At 50.0% G+C, this 20,218-nt stretch overlaps 2 protein-coding genes across 5 annotated transcripts in view; one reads left to right on the top strand and one right to left on the bottom strand.

Annotated features, from left to right (window-relative positions):
- The window catches only part of GTF3C1 (general transcription factor IIIC subunit 1), a 24,821-nt gene extending 5,202 nt beyond the window's left edge, over positions 1–19,619 (top strand). Inside the window, exons 8-37 of one of the 4 annotated variants that reach the window (XM_034441357.3) lie at positions 776–891; positions 1,028–1,382; positions 2,292–2,446; positions 2,784–2,926; positions 3,085–3,238; positions 3,858–3,961; positions 4,326–4,486; positions 5,109–5,360; positions 5,809–5,954; positions 6,189–6,286; positions 7,059–7,155; positions 7,966–8,143; positions 8,315–8,456; positions 8,772–8,907; positions 9,419–9,500; positions 10,519–10,707; positions 11,019–11,176; positions 11,301–11,443; positions 11,797–11,878; positions 12,455–12,567; positions 12,925–12,987; positions 13,331–13,424; positions 15,515–15,687; positions 15,880–16,164; positions 16,371–16,630; positions 16,811–17,085; positions 17,537–18,005; positions 18,307–18,346; positions 18,840–19,026; positions 19,375–19,619. In XM_034441357.3, coding sequence (XP_034297248.2) covers positions 776–891; positions 1,028–1,382; positions 2,292–2,446; positions 2,784–2,926; positions 3,085–3,238; positions 3,858–3,961; positions 4,326–4,486; positions 5,109–5,360; positions 5,809–5,954; positions 6,189–6,286; positions 7,059–7,155; positions 7,966–8,143; positions 8,315–8,456; positions 8,772–8,907; positions 9,419–9,500; positions 10,519–10,707; positions 11,019–11,176; positions 11,301–11,443; positions 11,797–11,878; positions 12,455–12,567; positions 12,925–12,987; positions 13,331–13,424; positions 15,515–15,687; positions 15,880–16,164; positions 16,371–16,630; positions 16,811–17,085; positions 17,537–18,005; positions 18,307–18,346; positions 18,840–19,026; positions 19,375–19,596 — 5,072 coding nt within the window. In that variant the 3' untranslated portion in view covers positions 19,597–19,619. The remainder of the gene's footprint in view (positions 1–775; positions 892–1,027; positions 1,383–2,291; positions 2,447–2,783; positions 2,927–3,084; positions 3,239–3,857; positions 3,962–4,325; positions 4,487–5,108; positions 5,361–5,808; positions 5,955–6,188; positions 6,287–7,058; positions 7,156–7,965; positions 8,144–8,314; positions 8,457–8,771; positions 8,908–9,418; positions 9,501–10,518; positions 10,708–11,018; positions 11,177–11,300; positions 11,444–11,796; positions 11,879–12,454; positions 12,568–12,924; positions 12,988–13,330; positions 13,425–15,514; positions 15,688–15,879; positions 16,165–16,370; positions 16,631–16,810; positions 17,086–17,536; positions 18,006–18,306; positions 18,347–18,839; positions 19,027–19,374) is intronic. The other 3 variants (XM_034441360.3, XM_087878751.1, XM_034441359.3) reach the window with 3 other exon arrangements.
- Positions 19,592–20,192, bottom strand: POLR3K (RNA polymerase III subunit K). Its single transcript, XM_034441381.3, has 3 exons — positions 20,059–20,192; positions 19,879–19,966; positions 19,592–19,796 (listed from the first exon to the last, which is right to left on the bottom strand). Exons 1-3 carry the CDS (start codon positions 20,167–20,169, stop codon positions 19,669–19,671), a joined length of 327 nt encoding a protein of 108 aa, XP_034297272.1. The 5' UTR covers positions 20,170–20,192; the 3' UTR covers positions 19,592–19,668.
- Positions 20,193–20,218: the final 26 nt, after the last annotated feature.

Here is a 20,218-nt window from a genome sequence, read left to right on the forward strand (position 1 = left end):
ATTGTGGCAGAGGGACAACTCTATTCTCATGAAGTCTAGCCTTGCTTAATTTTTCAGTGCAATCTGAATTTGGATTTGGATTTTCAAAATGGAACAGATTCTTGTTTATTTGTTGGGTTTGTAAGCCAGCCAGTTCTTGGCAGTACACAATGTAACTTCACAGTAGCCTAAACAAATAATTTATGAAGTTTTCTGCTTATCTAATAAGGTTCATGAACATGTAGGGATCAGACTTGTGACATGAGTTTGGCACTTACTATCTCCAGCCTTGTTAACCTGCAGGATTGTTTCTGTTCTTCCCCCTTGAATTAGCCACGGACCCTTCTTTCTAGCTGAAATGTTTAACCCCAGACCCCAAATGGGATAGAGATTTTGCAACATGACTGGCCAGATCTCTTGACTCTCACAGAGACTGTACTGAGCAGGACTACCAGCCTACCCCTCCGGGTTTCTTCTGAGCTTCAAGGGCCAAACTTTACTATGTAGCACCACTGAGGGTTTAAGGCCTGGCAGCCCCCCTTCAGCAGAACCAGGGCTGATGCGCCAGGAGGACATTCCTGGCCATGACCAAAGCTAAGTCTACCTTTGGAACCCCCCTGGCAGGAAGAGTTGGACCAGTAGGTAAAGGTGGGTCTGGCATGGCTGAGGTCTGGAACGTTGCTTCCTTTTTCTCCAGAAGTTGACATTGCTTCAGACCCAGTTCTTGCTGATGCTGGGACTTGGTACTCAGTGTTCTCCTTCCAATTTGCTTATTCCCACTTTTTCTGCCTCACAGTTGAAAGCTGGGGGACCAAAGGTATTTCTCAGGCAGAGCTTCGAGCCGCGATGAACGTGGGAAAGCTGGAAGCCCGGATGCTGTGTCGCTTGTTGGAGAGATATAAAGTGATCAAGGTAATACTCTAGAAGCCATTTTGTGGTCAGCAAAAACTGGGGGAAGGATTGTCACTGGCTTTGTCCTGTTTCCTAAAGACATTTTGAGAGCTTTGAGGACAAGGCAGAGGTGATAGCCGTGCTTTTTTTTGTTTAGGGGTTCATGGAGGACGAGGGCAGGCAACGGACAACCAAATACATTGCACGGATGTATGCAGAACAGAGCGACCTGAGCCAGCAGTTTGAACGGGAGAAGGCTCGGAGTGAGAAGTTGGCTCAGGCCAGCATAGCTTTTGCACATGATGACCCTTTGCCTGGAGAACGGCTCTCGCTGGCAGAAGAGGAAGAGGAGGAGGAGGAGGAGGAAGAGGAGGAGGAAGGGCAGGCAGTCCTCCTGGAACTGGAAGAGGAAGAGAAAGACGGTGCAAGGCGGAAGAAGGGCAATGCACAGGCCCTGCCCAGGCTTGATTTTGAAGGAGGAGATGGGCTTTGCCAGTCAACAAGAAAGAAAGGTACTGATTGGGCTTTGCCTGTTGCCCAGGCAGAGGGCACCAAAAGTGTTGGAGGTCAAAAATGTTTCATTCTTCCTAGTAAAACCCAAATCTTCCCTTGGGGTGTCCCTGGCCATGTCTTGCCTTTATGGTATCAGCTTGTGCCAGGAACCCCTGTACTGTTGTTCTTAATACAACCAGTGTAAACCTTCCTCTGAGTTTGGGGCACTGGGAAAATTGCCAGGCTCTGAAATGGGATATTAACTGAGATGAGCTCAGGAGAGAAAACTCTGAGCACTTTCTGAAAATTTGGAATTACTCAGAGCATTTTCTACTACTATGGCCAATATGCTCCTGATCTCTGCTCCTTCCGTCAGGACTTGAAGACTTGGCTTTTCAAACAAATAGGCTGAGACTGATTCCGGGCTTTATTATTTACTACTAATTAATTATTTAGATTAAATTATGATTTTATTGTACTTGTTTCTTAACTTGTGTTCGCTGCCCTGAGTCCTTCAGGAGAATGGCGGCATATAAATACATGTAATAAATAAATAAATACATGTAATAAATAAGATGGTAAACATGCTTAAGACTCATCTCCCTGTTCTCCCACGCCACAGCAACAACACTGTGAGGTGGGATGAGAGGGAATGACTGGCCGAAAATCACCCAGACACCTTTCCAGCCAAAGGAAAGCATAAAACTCACTTTCTCCTGATTTCTGAGTCAATGCCTTCTCCGCTGCCCCAGACCAACTGACTATATTAAAGTGAAAAGTTATTCACCAGTGTTTAAGGGCAGATTGTTTGCCAAATGGATTCAATTCCTGGCTCAGCAAAGAGGATGGTTGGAGGGTCCCCTTCCCCTTTTTTTTCAGCAGCAAAGCTCTGTGGAAACCACTCACTCTGGATGTCCTTCTTCCCAAAGCAGCTAAGAAGAAGAGGTCGTCTCTGCTCCCTCTGGAATACTTGGAAGGCAGGGATTCTGCTCTGGATTGGCTCAGGTCGGAAGCCAGCCGTTCTAGCTGTGCCCGTTTCAAAGCTGTCTCTGGTGATGCAGCCGTGGTTGAAGAAGTCCTGCCTGTAAGAATCCAAGGCTTGCAAGCTGGTGATGGCAAATCTGGGCAGGAGCTATAGCTGCAGATGGGCCCAGAGTCTCCCTTCAGCCCATGCTTAGACGGGCTCCCAAAGAGGCCTCCCTAGGCACAGGCAAGCTGAACCCAGCAGACCGTGGCCCACTCCAGGTTGAAGAGGGCTCTTATCTAGGCCAGGGCCAGGTCAGCTGTCCTTGCTGTCTTTTGTGCTGTGGAAAGCTTTCTCGGGGGGCTCCATTCTGGGGTCCTCTTGACAATGGGACCTCACTGGATTTATCGGCTTTTTACCAGACTTGCTTACATTCTGTTTTCTGACTTTGTCCTAGAAGAGTTGTGATGAAAAGAAAAATGAGAAGAACTCACAGGCACCCCCAGTGGAGCGATCCCATGAGACCTACCGCCTGCTGAAACGTAGGAACCTCATCATTGAGGCAGTCCGAAATCTGCGCTTGATCGAGAGTTTGTTTGTGTAAGTTGGAGTGGCAGAGCTTACCAACCAGCGAGCGGGGCAGAAGAGCTTTCCCTTCAGGGCCTCATAAGCCATCTCAAGAAGAGTTGCTCCTGTGGTGATTCCTCCTCTCCTTCTGCCACTGAAGAAAGGACTCCTCTGTTCCTTCCTTCTTTCAGACTTCAGAAAATGATCCTGGATCAGGAAAAACAAGAAGGGGTCGCCACCAGGTGCTGCAAGAAATCCATTGTTCGCTTAGTCCAGAAGCTCTCCCAGGAAGGCCTTCTGCGTCTCTTCCGCACCACTGTTATCCAGGATGGCATCAGCCGCAAGGTAGCCCTCCCTTTCCGAAACGCTGGAGGAGAAGCTTCCTGGATAGGCAGAGCAAGAGAGCAAGCAAGACCATGTTCTTTTCCCCACAAGAGGTTCCTTTTGCCCTTATAGAGGAGTCTCGGAAGCGACAGTCTTGCCAAATGGCTGAATTCAAGAGAAAGAGGCCAGGTGTTCAGGGCTCAGCAAGCCCAGCAGTCCAGCTCCTGCCAGCTCCGCCAGAAGTTTTCTTGTCAAGTGCTTCAGATTTTTTAAGGGGATTTTTTTTTCTTTTCAAATAAACAGGTTGACTTTGGAATGAGGAAGCAGCCAATATGCCTTTTACGAGGCAGCCTGTTCTCCCCAGGGAGCATTGCCAGCCACACAGCTGCACACTCTTTGCAGCTTTGAGCCCCCTCTTGCTTAGCTTGCAGAGGCTGGAGCTGTGGGGCAAATTTGAGGATTTGCTTCAGCAAGGCCTCCCCCCATCTTGAGGGCTCTGTCCCAATTGGAGAATGGAAAGATCAGGGAACTCTTTCATGAGGAGAGAGCCAGTTTGGTTAGTGGCTAAGTCACCAGGCTGGAAGTAAAGGTGATTCATAAAGTAAATAAATGTGTGCCCTCTGGATTCTTTTCTTGACAGGTTGAATTTGTGGTTGATCCGTCTGTGACTCCAGGTGACCCGCTGGTGAAAAGCGCCATTGAACAAGTGCGCTTCCGAATCTCCAATTCAAGTTCTGTGAACAGGCAAGTTCCCAAAGGACTGGCAGATGGGGGTAACCGCTGCCCAGTGCTGGCTGGTAGAGGTGGGACCCTTCTAAGACCCAAGAGGTTCAGAGAGTCTGTCATCGACTTCTCGCCTGACGGCTCTCTTTCCCCCGCAGACGAGCCGTCCTGCGTTTCAGTTACAAATCTGACTTTCCTTGCAGAGATTTTGAAAGGCCTCCCTTCAACAGCCGCTTGCCAGGCCAACTGACCCATGACAATAGACGGGTATTAGCTGGCAAGAGTTGCCCTGACCTTGTTGTTCACTGACTGTAGTGGAATTTCTGTCCAGGCAACAGATCTTTGAAGCCAAGGTTTTACTCCTCTCTTTCTCCCTAATTTTCAGGATTAAAGTCCAGCAGGCACCGATGTCTCCGGACCCAAAAGGGCAGGAGTCTGAAGCTGAGACCACCCTACAGGAAAGGAAAGATTGTACTTTTTCTTGCCAAAGCGAAATAGCTGGTGAGAAGGTGTGCATTGCCAAATTCAACTACCATCCCATTACAGGTAAGGGGACCTCTTCTGCTCTGCCGTGGTTTGTTTGTTTGTTTGTTTGTTTGTTTGTTTATTTATTTATTTATTTATTTATTTATTTATTTATTTATTTATTTATTTATTAAATTTATATACCGCCCTATTCCCGAGGGACTCAGGGCGGTGAACAGCGAACAATAAAAATACATGTAATACAAACGTTAAAAAAACCAATTAAAATATACTAAACACTCTGGTCCTAGATAATTCAAGACATCCCAGTTTAAAATAAAATCAAAAGCAATATAAAGGGAAATTTAGGCCAGGGCGGCCTGCTGAAACAGGAATGTTTTGAGGGCACAGCGGAAAGTGCGCAGATCCGGAATCCTCTGTATCTCTGGGGGGAGCTCGTTCCAGATGGTGGGTGCCCTCACAGAAAAGGCTCTCCCCCTGGGGGCCGCCAGTCGACACTGTTTGGCTGACGGCACCCTGAGAAGCCCCTCTCTATGGGAGCGTACTGGGCTGTGAGAGGCTATATATATATATATATATATATGTGTTTAGTGGAAGTGGGATAAAGGCTGCAGTTTGAAACATAGCAACAGGTGTTTGACTCTGGATTTCTTAAGGGGAAATAGCATCTGTTTCTTTTCAGTGCCAGGCCTTGGTCGCTCCCTGGGTTTCCTACCCAAAATGCCGCGCTTAAAGATGACTCACCTCTTCGTCTGGTACCTGATCTATGGACATCCTGCCAGCTCGCAGAGAAGGAGACCTGGTTGTGACCTGCTGGGAGAGGACATGGGCTGCGCTTCCTCCGGCTCTCCACTTGATGCGGCAGATGACGAGTCTCTGCGAAGCCCAGAGGTTCTTGCCCATGAAGGAGATCTGGAGCTTGGGGAGCAGAAAGGTAAGGATCCAGCTCAAAAGCAAGGGTTCGAGGAGTTTGCATAACTCTCAGGAAATGTCTCCCAACCTATTCACAGTTTAGCTAAGGCAGCCCTCTCTGACAAAGCTGTATCAATTTTGCCTGCCCGTTTCAGTAACAGGCAGCTTTCTGCTCAGGGGACATGGTAGCCTCCATAACTTGTCCTCTCCCATTCCCTCTGGAGCCAGTTCTTCTGCACCCCCCCCACCCCCACCCCCACCCCAAATTTAGGCAACCAGACCTATCTGAGCTGCTGTCATGGTCAGCACAGCTTTCAGTGTCCCTGTCTGTCTGCAGCAGCTTATTTCAATAAAGGCAAGGTGAAAACGGTGACCCTCCGTTTCTGGGGGTGGCTGAAAAGTGAACGTATTCTGAACATCCCCTGGGTGAAATGGCCAGAGCCCTGCATCACTTCCCTTTTTCCTTGCAGTGTATGTGGATGAGGCCTCCTGGAAGCGTCACATCCCTCCTCTGCCAGTCCACCGGGAGTTTGGACATGGCTGGGCACTTGTTAGTGACCTTCTTCTCTGTCTGCCTTTGTCCATCTTTGTCCAGATAGTGCAAGTCAGCTATAAGGTGAGGGGCTTCAAATTCAGAACTCTTCAGGAGCTAATGCGCTTGACCTCAGGCCTTTTCTGGGTGGGCAGAACGGGGAACTAGTGGGCCTTCAAAGTCCTCACCAGGTCATGCTTCATAGGCTGGTGTCAGTCTCCTCCCTGATGAATCTCCATGCTTAGCTCTCAGCTGCAGGATGAAATGGATTAAGGCTTGGCTGCCAATCTTGCCTTCTGCTGTATGAAATTAATATAGGTAGATAACCTGGAAGATTATCTGATGGACTCTCTGAGGAAACATACACTCATCAGAAACCTTCCCAGATCGGTTCGGCAGCAACTCGTTTACAAGCGGTGGGTTCTGATTCCATTGGGGCTGTTCCAGGAAAGGGGAGAGGGTGCAACAGTCCAAAGGGAGGCTCTCCTGGCACTGCTTGATTCTAGTTAGAAGTAGAATTTTGGCAAGGGTAGCTCACTGATAAGGACTTGCCCTAAAATGTCACCAGGCACAAAGATGTCCTTATCTTTGATGGGATGACTTTGGTGGTCAGAGAATGGAATGTTACATTACCAGTACTTTGACTAGCTTGATTAATTGGTGAGTTGATTATGTGCCATCAAGTCAAATGTTGTGGTCTGAATGACCACAGATTTTCTGTATGAAGATCTCTCCCCAACCCGGTCCTTCAGACTTCCAATAGTGCCCCCATCGCCACCATAGCTGCTGGTTGTCGTCGTCTTCTCTTTCTGTCCACCTTTCCTAGCATTAGAGCCCTCTCCAGAGTTATGGGTCTTTATGTAACGGCATGCAGAGTAGGATAAATTGAGCCTGGCCCTCAAGAAAGAACTCTCTGGATAGAGGGTTTCTGCACTGCTGACCCTCAGAGCACTGTGCTACAATCAGTTTTGTTCATGTGGAAATTTATCAAGCAGAGGTGGCTGCCACATATTGGGTCTTACATAATGTTCAACCCTTTATTTGGATTTGAACTTAGATTTTGTACTTTGATAACTATACAGCGTATTTAGCTTTTAGAGCTGCCTTTGATTTGAGTCAAAGATATTTGGCTGATTTCTTACAATTCAGAAGCAGTCCAATAATTTTCAACTGAATGTATCACTACAGGAGGTACATCTTTTCAGTAATGGAAAGCCTACAGCGGTTATGTTATATGGGATTACTGCAGTTTGGCCCCACAGAGAAATTTCAAGAAAAAGATCAGGTAATGTGTGTTATTATTTCTGTATTGTTTTTCTGAAACTGAATGCTAGGCTGTGTTACTTAAATTAATGCAAGAGAAACAATGTTCTTCAGGGAATGCGTTTCCTACAAAAACAATGGTGTCCTGTTCTAAATTGAAGACTTGACCGCTGATTGTGACAGACCATAGTCGGAAAGAAGTTCTCTTCATCAGATGCACAAAATATGATATTCTAAAGACGTTTCTGACTACAACTGAAATGTCTGATGAATAGTTAAGCAGGGACTGCTGTTGGCATCATCAGCAATTAATGCTTCATGAGGGTACTTGATTTATGAAATGTCATCAAGTTGGCATTGCCTTTTAGGAACCATGTAGATAGGATGCTCCCCCAGCATGCATCTTCCGGGCTTCCAACGGTTCGCCTGTTGCTGCTGCAAATGAGTCCATCCATCTTGCTGCTACTGGCCATTCTCTTCTCCTTCCTTCCCCCTTGACCAGTGTTACAAACTTCTCAGGAGAACTAGGCATTTGTATAATGTGCACTGGGCAAAATAGGGCAATTTGAGCTTAGTCATCACATACAAGGTGAGCAAACCCTTATAATATATAGGAAATGATGCTCAAACTTCAAATGAAAGTGGGGCTTTCCAAGAAATAGGTCAAAAGGTAATAGCTACAGTGACTAGGTGCCTTTGCTTGTTTTAAAATAAAACTGGATGCTAGGATTACTGGTCAGCCCCTTTTCTGTTGCCTGAAACTAGAAATCTGCATGTTTTAATTCATCCTGACCGGAAGGGCTTTAGTCTGAGCATTTTCAACCACATGCAGGTGTTTGTGTACTTGAAGAAAAAAGCGGTGATTGTGGATACCACCATTTGTGAACCCCATTACAACCTGGCTCAAAGCAGCCGCCCATTTGACGAGCGCCATTATACCCTGGGCACTCTCCAGGATGTGGAGAACTTCTGGTTCGACCTGCAGTGTGTCTGCCTCAACACACCCCTCGGTATGATGCTGGCAGCCAGCCCCCAACCCCGCTTCCAAGGTGGATGGCTGGCCATCCAGTTCTTCTCCATCCCTGGCCTCTGGCTCTCCCTCTGTCTTCCACTGCCAGTAGGTCGGTTTGCATCTGGCTGCTGGCTCTGCCTCTGCTGACGGCATCTGTTGGTTGCTTCAGGGATTATTCGCCAGCCCCGGGCGAAAAGGAGTGGCGCTCCAGCTGGGGAGGCAGATGCTGTCTCAGACGTAGCCCTGGAGCAAGAATCAGCAGCCCACAAGCACAACCTGGAGCGCAAGTGTGCTATGCTGGTATACACAACGTACGTCTCCCCTGCTGTGAAGGGTTGCGGGAAGGTCTTCCTTTGCCTGGAGATGGGGTGCGGGAGCAGGCTGTAGACCAACTCTCTCAGAGGAGCAAGAAGTGTTCTCCCCCCCCCCCCCCCCCCCGCTTCCAGGGTGACTGCTTACACTTTCTGTTCTGCTAACGGGGGTGGGGGGTTCCTGGTAGAAACGTGGCTTGGTTCCTGGGAGGGGGCAGGCAAAGGAACCCAGATTGCCCCACCTCCATCTGGATGGAGGATGAGTGGCCCTCAGACTTGGGAGAAGAGTTGTTCACCTGGCTGTTTCCCTCCCAGAGGACACCGAGAGGTGGAGGACGAGGGCTCTGTCCCAGGGGACGGGCTCGGGGCAGGCGGTTTAGATTCCAGCTTTTACAGCCACTTGAAACGCAACTGGATCTGGACAAGCTACATCATTAATAAGACTAGGAAGGTGAGGCTTTTCCACAAAGCTGTCATTTTTCTCTGCCCCACTTTACTATGTGGTTAGCAAAGTAGACTTTCGGGAATGGCAGTGACCCTTTTTCTGATAAATGTTTGGATTTCTGCCTTATTCTTGGAAATCTCTTTTTAACTGTTCCAATTCTGACTGGTGCAAGAAGAAGGCAGATCCTTATTTGGATCCTTTCCCATGGTGAAGGAGGCCGGGCACCAAACAGCATGACCCTCCCCACTTCTAGTTCAAGTTCTTTGAAGGAACCTTGGGGCACCTGGCCCTGCTAGACTTCTCAGCAGTGCCCCTCCCATCAACTGTGGATGAGGGTTGACGGTGGGAGGGATCCTGTCTCGGTGGTTCCCCCTGGGTGAAGGGAGAAGATAGAGAAAGATAAGGATGAGTAGAAATAAATTAGTAGCTTTTCTGTCCATCATCCTAAATTTGTTCTACAACAGCCTTTGCTGTCTTCTTCTCCCACTTACTCCCCCTCCCCGTTCTTTACCACCAGGAAAATGCAGTTTCTGAAGCTGGGCACATGGTCAGACTGCAGACCTTCCTGCCCAAGCGCTCCCTGCCATTTGGCCCTGGAGGTGAGGGGACAGAACGGGGGTTGTGAATGCAAGAACTACAAGGATGCTTATACTTGGAGGGAGTTTTAGGAAGGGTTTCCTATGATGCCTCAGCTGCAGAATAGAGCAGCAGAAGCCGATCTCGGGATGGTTTTTACACTACAAGGAGATAACGGGACTTCCTGGGATTGCTAAACATGAAAGGATTTGATCAACTCGTATTTCAGTGACCAAATCCTCTGCCGATTTTGATTTGTGCATGGGTTGTCTCTGTTGAATGCTAGGTTAGTCTGTTCCTAAAACGTGGATAGCAGAGGGTGGAAAGGGGTTGTTGGGAGTGTCACTTCAACCTTCCAATTCCTCATGGGAAGGACTTCTTGGCCAGCAGAAGGTGTGGTGGCCCATCAGCGGCCTGTGAGGATTGTAGCTTTATTCTGACAGCGAGGAGGCTGGTGTGGTGCTGCGCCAGCAGCCTGTGCAGCTGGTACTCAAGTCAGACAATGAGGAGGCTGGAGAAGAGGTGGTGCCAGAGGCAGGGATTCAGCCAGGGCCTTCAGAATCTCCAGAAGCTCCTTTAAGTGAAGAGGACAAAGAGGAGGAGCCTCTTCTCGAAACATGGGCACGCAGAGCTGCCAAAAGGCAGGAGTGGCTCCTCAGGAGGAGGTCTCCTCGAGAGTAAGGTTTGGGGCTAATTGGCCATTCCCTTAGCCTATTTAAGGAGGAATGCCGACTGAAGCAAATTGTAGGGAACAACTTTAGTTCACTCTCCTTTGCGTCTGGATTCTCTGCAAATTGCTTCTGGGCTTTCTGCCAACCATAGTAAGATTGTGATTACTTTATCTTTGGTTTCTTGTAGGCTGTTAAGAAAGTTTATTAACAGCCTTTGTTTTGAAAAAGACTGCGTTATTTTAGTAAATTAAGTTTTGTACAGAATTTGTGTGTGCTGTGTTCTTTGGGGTCCGTAGCTCAGGCAGAACAGAAGGCAGCCATGATGCTTCCATCCTCCATGCTTTTCTTCAGTCTTTCTTGTCACCCTCAGGTACCCACAGTGCTCTCTGGAAAGAGAGTTTGTTAACTTCAGAACCTGCTCTGCAGAGAGAAGACCTGGCCATTGAGAAAGAGGCAAACCTGAACAGAAGCCAGAGGGTGAGGGGGGGGAAGAGCCAGAAGAGGAAGCGACTGAAGAAGGACATGGTGAAGAAGACAAAGAAAAGGAAGAGAAGGAGAGGTAACACAGCAGCAGGAGGCTCTTGGTGCAGAGCTCGTCTGCTTGAGAGCATGGAGAACTTCTGCACAAGACAGGATTCCCCGCCGCCGGAGAGCTGCTTGGCAAGTTCTTGTGGTGGTTGGCCTTTCTGTTCAGTTTGTCCTTTTAGAGTTCTTTGGATTTAATTATTCATTGCTGAAGACTGATAGAATGCCCCACTACGACAGGTCTGGGCAGTATAGAGTTAAAAATAATCTGAGGCAGAAGCTCTGGCTCAGATTGGTGCCCCGCTTACGAATTAAGCTTGGCTTTTTTTCGCTCCCTCTGCTCAGACGAAAATCCTGAGGCAAAGAACCCAAAGCCACGCTACCACGATGAGGTGGACCGAAGGGCTCTGCAGAGGATGACCCGCCTGCGTGTGATGTGGACCGTGCAGGAGGACAGCCTGCTGATGCTCTGCCGCATTGCAAGCAACATTCTGAATGCCAAGGTACTGGCTGGCATCAGCCGGCGGAGGCCCAGCCTCCTGCGGCATTGCCATTGCCAGCCCCTGCCGCCCTGGGAGGGAGTGGAGGCGAGGCTCAGAAGTTGAGCTGCTCTTTTGCGTCCTGCAGGTGAAGGGGCCGTTTGTCCCCTGGCAGGTGGTCCGAGACATCATGCACGGCAGCTTTGAGGAATCGCTAGACAAGACTTCTCATTCCGTTGGGCGGCGGGCTCGCTACATTGTCAAAAACCCCCAGACCTACCTCAACTACAAGTGAGGCTTTACTTGAAGTTTTGACTTGAAAAGTTACGCATTTGTGGAGTGGGATGGGGGTAATTCTGAACTCCCCTCGGCTGCTTTTAGCTTCCTCGGGCTGGTCACCGAGTGACCCATGGTTACTGTCACTGCCTGGCATCTGCAGAGATCTTTCCCATCTTGTCAGAGTGGGCCCTTGGCTCCCGTGAAGGAGAAGCCGGGATGGAGCCCAGCACTGCTGCCTGTCCATCCAGATTGTGGGGAAGACCGTAGCTCCTGGAGGTGCATATGGGGAGGGGGGTGCTTTCCCCAGAAGGACAGAGCAGTCCAGAAGAAAGTTGCTCCTCAGGTTGGGCTTTTATCTTTTGCAGAGTTTGCCTTGCTGAAGTCTACCAAGACAGAGCCCTGATCGAGGACTTCATGAATAGGAAGAGCGACTATCAGGATGCCAAGGTGAGAAACGTTGCTGCAGGAGTTTGTTCTCCTGGATTCTTTCCCCGGAAAGGCCAAGTTTCAACACCAGGAACCAAGTAGAAGCATCTGCTGCTGTGCCACCTCCAGCAGAAGCAAAGGACACCCATTCATGAGAAAGAAGGTGGGGAGGGAGAGGGAGACAACTCCTCCCCCTCCCCCTCCCCCCCTGGGCTGCTAATTCCCTTTCTTCCGGCAGCTCACAGACTTGTTCAGGTCCAAACGATGGCATGCTTCCATCTGCAGCCAAGATGCTGAGCTCTCAAAAGGCGTATTCCCACAGACTCAGCCCCCGTTTTCAGACCTGCTGCAGCTGCTCCCTGGGGTGTTGGTGCTTTTGAGGCAGAATGGGGGTGGGGGGAGTGGGGGAGCAACAAACCCTGCTTGCCTGACCCTTTTAAAATCCTTAACTTCTCCAGCCTGGAATTCCTAGCCAGTCCAGTGCAACAGCTGATTCTCTCTCTGTTTCAAAAGTGAGGAGAGGAAGACAATTTCAAGTCTGTTACTTCCCAGAGCTGCATGTTCCTAAAATAGGATTTCTGGTGTTCTTGTGAAAAGGTTTGTTCCAAAGAGTTCAAGGACTTTGTGGAGAGGCTGAAGGAGAAGTTCAGCTCCACGCTGGGGATTCCCAGGCCCGCCATTCCGGACACTTTGCAGGACCTTTTCCTCAGGTGGGTGGCAACCTTTGCCAAGCCTGCCCATTTTTAGGGCTCTTCATTGCTAGGGGGGGCAACTGCCTTTGCTTCTCATTCCCTTCTTGCTTTCTCTTTCCCAGGCTGCCTTTTGGCTCGAAGGCAGCTTCACTAGACAGCGCAGGGGAGAACATGCTGTGTCAGTTGGGCAGCTGGGCATGGGGGGTGTCTGTTCCAGGGAGAAGGGGTCTTTTTCAGTCTGGGTGCAGAGGCAGAGCTTTGTCTAGACACCCGGCAGCCCCTCAGCCGCTCTGCAGTTGCTTTCCAGCTCAGAAACAGGGCCCAGAATTGGCATCCAGTCTGATGAGAGTTGGCTTCCTGCTGGCCTTTCTCCAGGTTCCGGGTTCTGGCTATTGGAAATGAAACTAGCTGTGGCAGAAAAGAAGATGAACTGTGCAGGTGAGGCAGCTGGTTCTGCTCTTGGCTTGCAGAGCCCCTTCCTCAGGAAAGATGGAAGCCCTTCCCAACACCCGGCCCCCATTAGGGGGGCTTCCTAGTTGTCTCCCTGGTTGAGAGTTGCAGTCACAGGAGAGGTCATTGAAACCCAGACAGAGCGGATTGGCTTCGACTGGTGGGTGGGCAAGCCAAGAGGGCAGGGAAAAGGCTCTTCCCTTCAGAGAACCGTGCGGGGCCCCTGCTGAGCCTGCCTTGGCTTCTGCGTTCCGGGCCATGGGGATGATTGAACTGAAACCCCATAGCCAGGCTTGGGCTAAAGCTGTGGCTTCCCTCCTCTTCCTCTTAGCGTGGCTGACATCCACTTTCTGGTGCTGCAGAACCTGATTCAAAGCACACTAGCTCTCTCCAACAACCAGATGAAATCCTTCCAGTCCTTCCAGGTGAGAAGAACAGGCCGGACTTTATGGGTCTAGGAAGGGCCGTTCTCTAAAGGATACCAAGAAGTGGTATGGGAGATAGAAACCTGATTTGCTTTGCAGCAGAGAATGCTTTTGGCCACTCTTCAAATGTCAATTGTTCCACCCCATCCCAGAAGTGCCGATAGGGATAGGGATAGGGATAGGGATAGGGATAGGGATAGGGATAGGGATAGGGATAGGGATAGGGATAGGGATAGAATAGAATAGAATAGAATAGAATAGAATAGAATAGAATAGAATAGAATAGAATAGAATAGAATAACAGAGTAGGAAGGGACCTTGGAGGTCTTCTAGTCCAACCCCCTGCCCAGGCAGGAAACCCTACACCACTTCAGACAAATGGTTATCCAACATCTTAATAATTTCCAGTGTTGGAGCATTCACAACTTCTGCAGGCAAGTTGTTCCACTTATTAATTGTTCTTACTGTCAGGAAATTTCTCCTTAGTTCTAAATTGCTTCTCTCCTTGATTAGTTTCCACCCATTGTTTCTTGTCCTGCCCTCAGGTACTTTGAAGAATAGTTTGACTCCTTCTTTGTGGCAACCCCTGAGATATTGGAACACTGCTATCATGTCACCCCTAGTCTTTCTCTTCATTAAACTAGACATACCCAGTTCCTGCAACCGTTCTACATATGTTTTAGCCTCCATTCCCCTAATCATCTTTGTTGCTCTTCTCAGCACTCCTTCTAGAATCTCAACATCTTTTTTACATCGTGGCGATCAAAACTGAATGCAATATTCCAAGTGTGGCCTTACCAGGGCATTATAAAGTGGTATTAACACTTCACATGAACTTGATTCTATCCCTCTGTTTATGCAGCCCAAAACTGTGTTGGCTTTTTTGGCAGCTGCTGCACACTGCTGAGTCATATCTAAATGGTTGTCCACTAGGACTCCAAGATCCCTCTCACAGTTACTACTATTGAGCAAGGTACCACATATACGGTACCTGTGCATTTTGTTTTTCTTCCCTAAATGTAGAACTTTGCTTTTTTCACTGTTGAATTTCATTTTGTTAGATAGCACCCAATGTTCAAGTCTGTCAAGATCCTTCTGTATCTTGAACCTATCTTCTGGAGTGTTGGCTATTCCTGCCAGCTTGGTGTCATCTGCAAATTAGATGAGTTCCCCATCTATCCCCTCGTCCAAGTCATTGATGAAGATGTTGAAGAGCACTGGGCCTAAAACAGAGCCCTGGGGTACTTACTTCCCTCCATGTAGATGCAGTTCCATTGAGGACTACACGTTGAGTGCAGTTGGTCAGCCAGTTACGAATCCATCTGGTGGTGATGCTGTCTAACCCACATTTTTCTACTTTATCTAGTAGTAGGTTATGGTCTACTTTATCGAATGCTTTACTGAAGTCCAAGTAAATTATATTGACAGCATTCCTCTGGTGCACTAATTTTGTCACTTTGTCAAAGAATGCAATAAGATTAGTCTGGCATGATCTGTTTTTGACAAACCCATGTTGGCTTTTGGTTATTACTTGGTTTGCTTCTAGGTGTTCGGTGATTCATTGTTTATCTTTTCCTGGTATTGAGGTCAGGCTGATAGGTCTGTAGTTTCCTGGATCTATTTTTTTTTCCTTTTTTGAAGATGAACTGTCCTCTGGCAGTTCCCCTGTGCTTCAGGATCTTTGAAAGATATAGTTCAGTGGTTCTGAGATCTCGTCTGCCAGTTCTTTCAGAACCTTGGGATGTAATCCATCTGGTCCTGGTGATTTGAACTTGTCTAGGGTAGACAGGTGTTCACTTACCATTTTCTTCCCTATTTTAACTGCCCTTATTGGTCAGCGCTTGGCTCTGGACTCCCCTTTGCCTCCCTCAGCCTACCTTTGTGACACTGGATCTACTAGGAGTGGCCCTGACTCTGCAGAGGGACCGGGGCTTCGAGTCTGGTTAGGGTGAGGGTCTTGATCAGGCGCCCCCTCCTGTCCATGGCTAGACGTACAAAGTAGTTGTGAGGCGTGGGGGGGCGCCCCTCCACCCATTGACAGGAGTCAGGGGGCCTGCAGAAGGCACTGAAAGGGGTCTTTCCATCGGCAGACCTTCCGCCTCTACCGTGACTATCAGGATGACATCCTGGTGAAAGCTTTCTTGGATTGTCAGAAGAGGAGCTTGGTGAACCGCCGCCGGGGTAATCACAGCCTGGGCCCCAAGAAAAGTCGGGCACTGCCCTTCGTGCCCATGTCTTATCAGCTCTCTCAGAGCTACTACAGGTTGGTGCCTTGCCTCTCCTTCCATCCTGAGTTGGCAGGGCTGAACATGAAGGATGTGTAGCTAGCCAACTGGGAAGTGGTTTTACCCGGGGGCTCTGGCTAAAAGACCCTGTTGTCCAGAAATTGGGGAGCCCCTGGTCTCCTGCTTCCAAGTCCTGTCTGGTCAGTCTCTTCTTTCTCGGTTCTCCTCAGAGTGTTCACTTGGCGGTTTCCCAGCACCCTTTGCAGTGAATCTTACCAGTTTCTCTTAAAACTCAAAGAAGCTGGGAAACAGGATGCCGTTTCCAGCTTTTCCTTTAAGGATCAAGACAACCTCCCTGGGGCTGAGATGGTAACATTTCCTTTGGATGGGCCAGGAGGCTACTGCTCTGCTCTGCTGGCCCTCTTCTCTCTCGGCCTGGTTTCTGTAGACGTTGCAATCCCAGAACAGATTGTCGTGGTTGACAGCACCATGGTGGAAAATGAAGTCATCAAGAGGTAAGAAGCCACAGTGCCTCCAGCCAGATTTGTGTGCTCGGTTCCAATTAATAATGTTTTATAACTGAATTTCTCAAACCTTTCATTGTTCCGTGCCTTTCTCTTAGAAGGTTGGCTGGCTGCAATCTTTCACTTACTGAACCATGCATAAGACCAGCCTTCTACACCAGCCATGCTGACATTTCACTCCTTCCTGCCTCTTGTAGCCTAGGGAAAGATGGGCTGGAAGAGGACGAAGACGATGATGAGGAGGAGGATGTGGAGGAGAACCAAGTCAACAAGCGCCAGATTGAGGTGAAGGCCCGGCAGGCTTCACGTACTAACTACCTGCTCATGAGAGGCTATTGTGCCCCAGGGATCATCAACACCCGGAATTTGAGTCCCACAGACAACATTGTGGTTGATTCCTGTCAGGTGAAAGTCAGACTGAGAGCAACACCTGCCCAAAACGGCCTCTTAGCTGAAGGTCAGTCTCCTGGGTAGAGGCGTTCTTGGACAAGTGGTCCCACAATAGTTTCCTCTTTGTCCCGTTTCAGAAGCAGCCATCATTGTGGTGGCCTCTGCTTGCCTTTGGCCTAGGCCTGGGGAGCAGATGTCTGGGTCTGCGCTTCCTGTCAGCCGAAGGACTTCTGTTTTGTGCCCACAGTCCCATTCGACCTGGAGAACATGCCGGTTGGAGCCTCTTGCCTCCCCAGCTCCTTCACCAAATGTCTCAGGATCCTAGAAGAGGCTGATCCAAAACTTCAGTTACTGGATCATTACAATCACAGCCCTGGAGATGCTGCCGCAGCCCTTGAAATCTTCTCTGCCATAGAGGCCACTTCACACTTTGGGGTGGACCAGGTGAATCTTGCCAGGCAGTTCCAGCATTACGAAGAAGCTGTTCTTGGGCGCTCTGGGGTCTTGCAGAAATATGTTCAGGTTGGTATGGGTGAGAGGGAGGAAAAAGCACAGAGTGGGAGCTCCTATGCAGCCTCCTAACCAAAGTGCTGTCCTGGAGCACTGCACAATTATACTAATTCCCCCCTCCCCCCGGCCACCTTCTGGTTCTTAAGTGTGCTGGCTGGGGTAGGATGGATGTGGTCCCATTGTTAAGATGTGTTTTGGATACATGGTGTATTTTCCAGGTGGACGTTGATTTCTTTTATATTTTATATTGTTCTTTTGTTTAAAATTGTCAGTGCCCAGCATTGCCTTGGAGTCAGGCAGCATCTAAATCTAATGAAATAAACGAATGCTGCAGTTGAGCACATTTGGTTCATGTTGGGGAGAGTGAATTTCCTCATCCTTTGTGGGTCAGAAGCCTTTCACTGTCTGGCTGTTTTTCACCTACAAACTTTGTGGATCATGATGCACCTTTCCTCCCATTTAGGATCTTCTTGATTTGGAGCAAGTGTTGGAAGTAGGTGGAAAAACTACCCGGCTGGTGGCAAAGAGATTTGCTAGTCCGTGGCTGTTGCATTCTGTGGGTCTCAAGGACATCAGTCAGAGCCTGCCGGGCAAAGAGCCATGTACAAAGAGGGACCGTGCTGAGCAGGAAGGAGAGGCTGCCTCCTGTGCTGTAGCAGCAAGAGAAGAACCAGCCAGGAAAAGGCCAAGAAGTGGTGGTGGGGAGGAGGGGTTTCCAGAAACAAGGGCTTTCTCCTCAAACTCCCCATGCTTGGAGGGAGCCAGCACCCCTGCAGCGCAAGGAGGAGCTGCCATGCAGAAATGCGGGATGGGCATCCCGTCCTGTAGGCAAAAAGCCATGGCCCTCCCTGGCAGAGAAGCCTTGGATGGGGGGATGCCCAGCCAAGAGCCCCATGAGGATTCCTGCTCATTCCAAGAGGATACTCTCAACGGTAAGCTTGAAGCCCTCCTGAACTGTACTGAGACCCTCCAGAAAGGAAACAAGACTTAGCTAGCTGGCTCACATTTTGTATTGGGGATGGGGGGGGGCTCACTCCCAGAGACAAGGAAAGCACATCTCATTGGTGAGTCTTGTCTCGATGCTGTTCCCTTCAACAGTCCATGAAATGGAAGACAGGACCCTCCCCAATCAGCTAAACCTTGTTCAGTAGCAACTCTGATGATCACACTAATTATTCAGTACAAATGAGATGGGTGTTTCTGTGGCTCACTGCCTTTCCTGCTCTTCCCTAGGATGTGCGACAGGGCAGTCTCTTCAGGCTGAAACAAGACGGTAAGCATGCAGATAAAGCACAACTTGTAGCTGTTGCATTTGTTGTGCAATTGGGAAACAGCAAGGATAACCTGAACATAAGAAGTGCTTTTATTCCAGCCATCTGTCTATATGCACAGGTCTGGAATTCTCAACTTGTTGAGCTGTAATCTTTGAAGCTGCAGCAGGAGCTTCTATTTTTCGCTTACTTTTATGCAGAGCAAGCTCTGTATGAAATAGCTTTCTCTGGATTAATTTCCAGGGTTTTATGAAAGGCGTTTTGTGCAGATATGGTAAAGAGGGCAAAGCATGGGCGGCTCTCAGCTTCCCATGTGCCAAAGAAGCCTCTAATTTGGTGCCGAGATGGGAGTAGACTTAGAGGTAGGACAGACAGGACATAAAGCAGAATGATAATGTTGCACCGCAATTACTGGATGCATCTTCACAAACATTTCCTGATACCAGGAGAGAGGCTATTTGCACCTACAGTGAATTGGCTCATTCTCCTAAGCAGGGATAGCATCTGCTTTGTGGGGCGGCCTTGGCGCATTGTGGACGGCAGTCTGAACAAACCAGTCTGCAAAGGGATCATGGAAGGGGTGCTCGGCCACATTATGACAAAACCTGGCATCACAGAAGCGGCCCTGCAACACCACTACCTGGGCGTCCTGCAGCCAGTGGCTCTCCTGGAGATCCTACAGGTGGGTGTGCTTGGTGAGGCAGGTCATATAATGGTGGCTGTTTCTTCTGAGGAACGGACAACTGTTCAGATCCAGAAGGGCAAAGAGATTTGGGATCTGGCATGGGCGCCATCCAAAACCAGCTTCCCAGTCTGGGGCGACCCTTTCTCTGACCCCCAGAATGCCAGAAAAGGCTGTATGTTCCCAAGAAGCTGAAGACCTCCGCCTATCATTTTCCTATGCAGCTGGAGCTGAGCTATCAGACAGTCCCTAACCCTAATCGGAGGGCTCCCCCTCCCACCATCCATAGTTTCCCTCTCTCTTTCCCCCGCCCCCCCCCCAGCTGACGGGTCCTCTTGCTCCCTGCAGGCTCTGGAGTCTCTAGGCTGCATCAGAAAATTCTACTTTGAAAGGCCCGGCGCCGCTTCGCTCTTCTCCAAGCCTGCCCGGGAAGAAGTGATCACGGAGGGCAAGCTGAGCGACGCTCCGGCCGCCTTCTACGAGCCGGCCATCGACTGCACCCTGAAAATGGGCAGGGTCTTCCCCTACGAACTGAACTGGAACAAGTGGGGCGCGGGGGCGCCGCTGTGAGCGAATAAAGCGACTTTATTAAAGCGACTCTGGCTCCCTTCCTCCGCCGCGGCTCCTGCTCCTTCAGGCTGCTCAGTCCCGCCAGCGGTGGCCGCACCGGCCGCTGCAGCACTTGTAGAAGGTGGTCATGGGCTCGTCGGCCGAGCGCGTCTGCAGCTGCATGAAGTAGGCGCGCGGGTGGCCGCACTTGGGGCAGGGCTCTGCGGGGGGGAGGAGGGAGGGAGGGGTCAAGCGAGGGAGGGAGGGAGGGGTCCGCCCCGCCCACGCGTTCCCCCCACGCACCTGCGGTGGAGTCCACGTTCTCCCAGGCGGCGGCCCCGCCCAGCACGTCGTCCACTTCCTTTAGCTTCGGGTAGCGCCGGCTCGTCACCTGGCAACGCGGGGAGAGGGTGAGCGGAGGCGAGGGGGGGGCGCGCGGGGGAGGGAGCGAGCGAGCGAGCCCCGGCCCGCCCGGACACCCACCTTGCGCGTGACGTTGCGCACGTAGGGGCAGGTGGTGCAAGCGAAGCGGTGGCAGCGGGCGCCCTCCTCGGCCACCAGCACGTTCCCGCAGGCCGGGCAGAAGAGCAGCATCTCGGCGCGCCTCGGACGTCCGCCTGCGCGATAGGCGCCACTTCCGGTT

The sequence above is a fragment of the Pantherophis guttatus genome, chromosome 14 (genome assembly GCF_059756535.1).
Source record: "Pantherophis guttatus breed Tessera chromosome 14, ASM5975653v1, whole genome shotgun sequence".
In the NCBI taxonomy this organism is placed as follows: Eukaryota; Metazoa; Chordata; class Lepidosauria; order Squamata; family Colubridae; genus Pantherophis; species Pantherophis guttatus.

Excerpts from the sequence above, each read along its gene's own strand:
- POLR3K (XM_034441381.3), bottom strand. The coding sequence starts at position 20,169 with ATGCTGCTCTTCTGCCCGGCCTGCGGGAACGTGCTGGTGGCCGAGGAG. Across the intron at positions 19,967-20,058 it reads TGCGCAACGTCACGCGCAAG|GTGACGAGCCGGCGCTACCC; the intron begins GTGGGTGTCCGG and ends CCGCGTTGCCAG. Across the intron at positions 19,797-19,878 it reads GAACGTGGACTCCACCGCAG|AGCCCTGCCCCAAGTGCGGC; the intron begins GTGCGTGGGGGG and ends TCCCCCCCGCAG.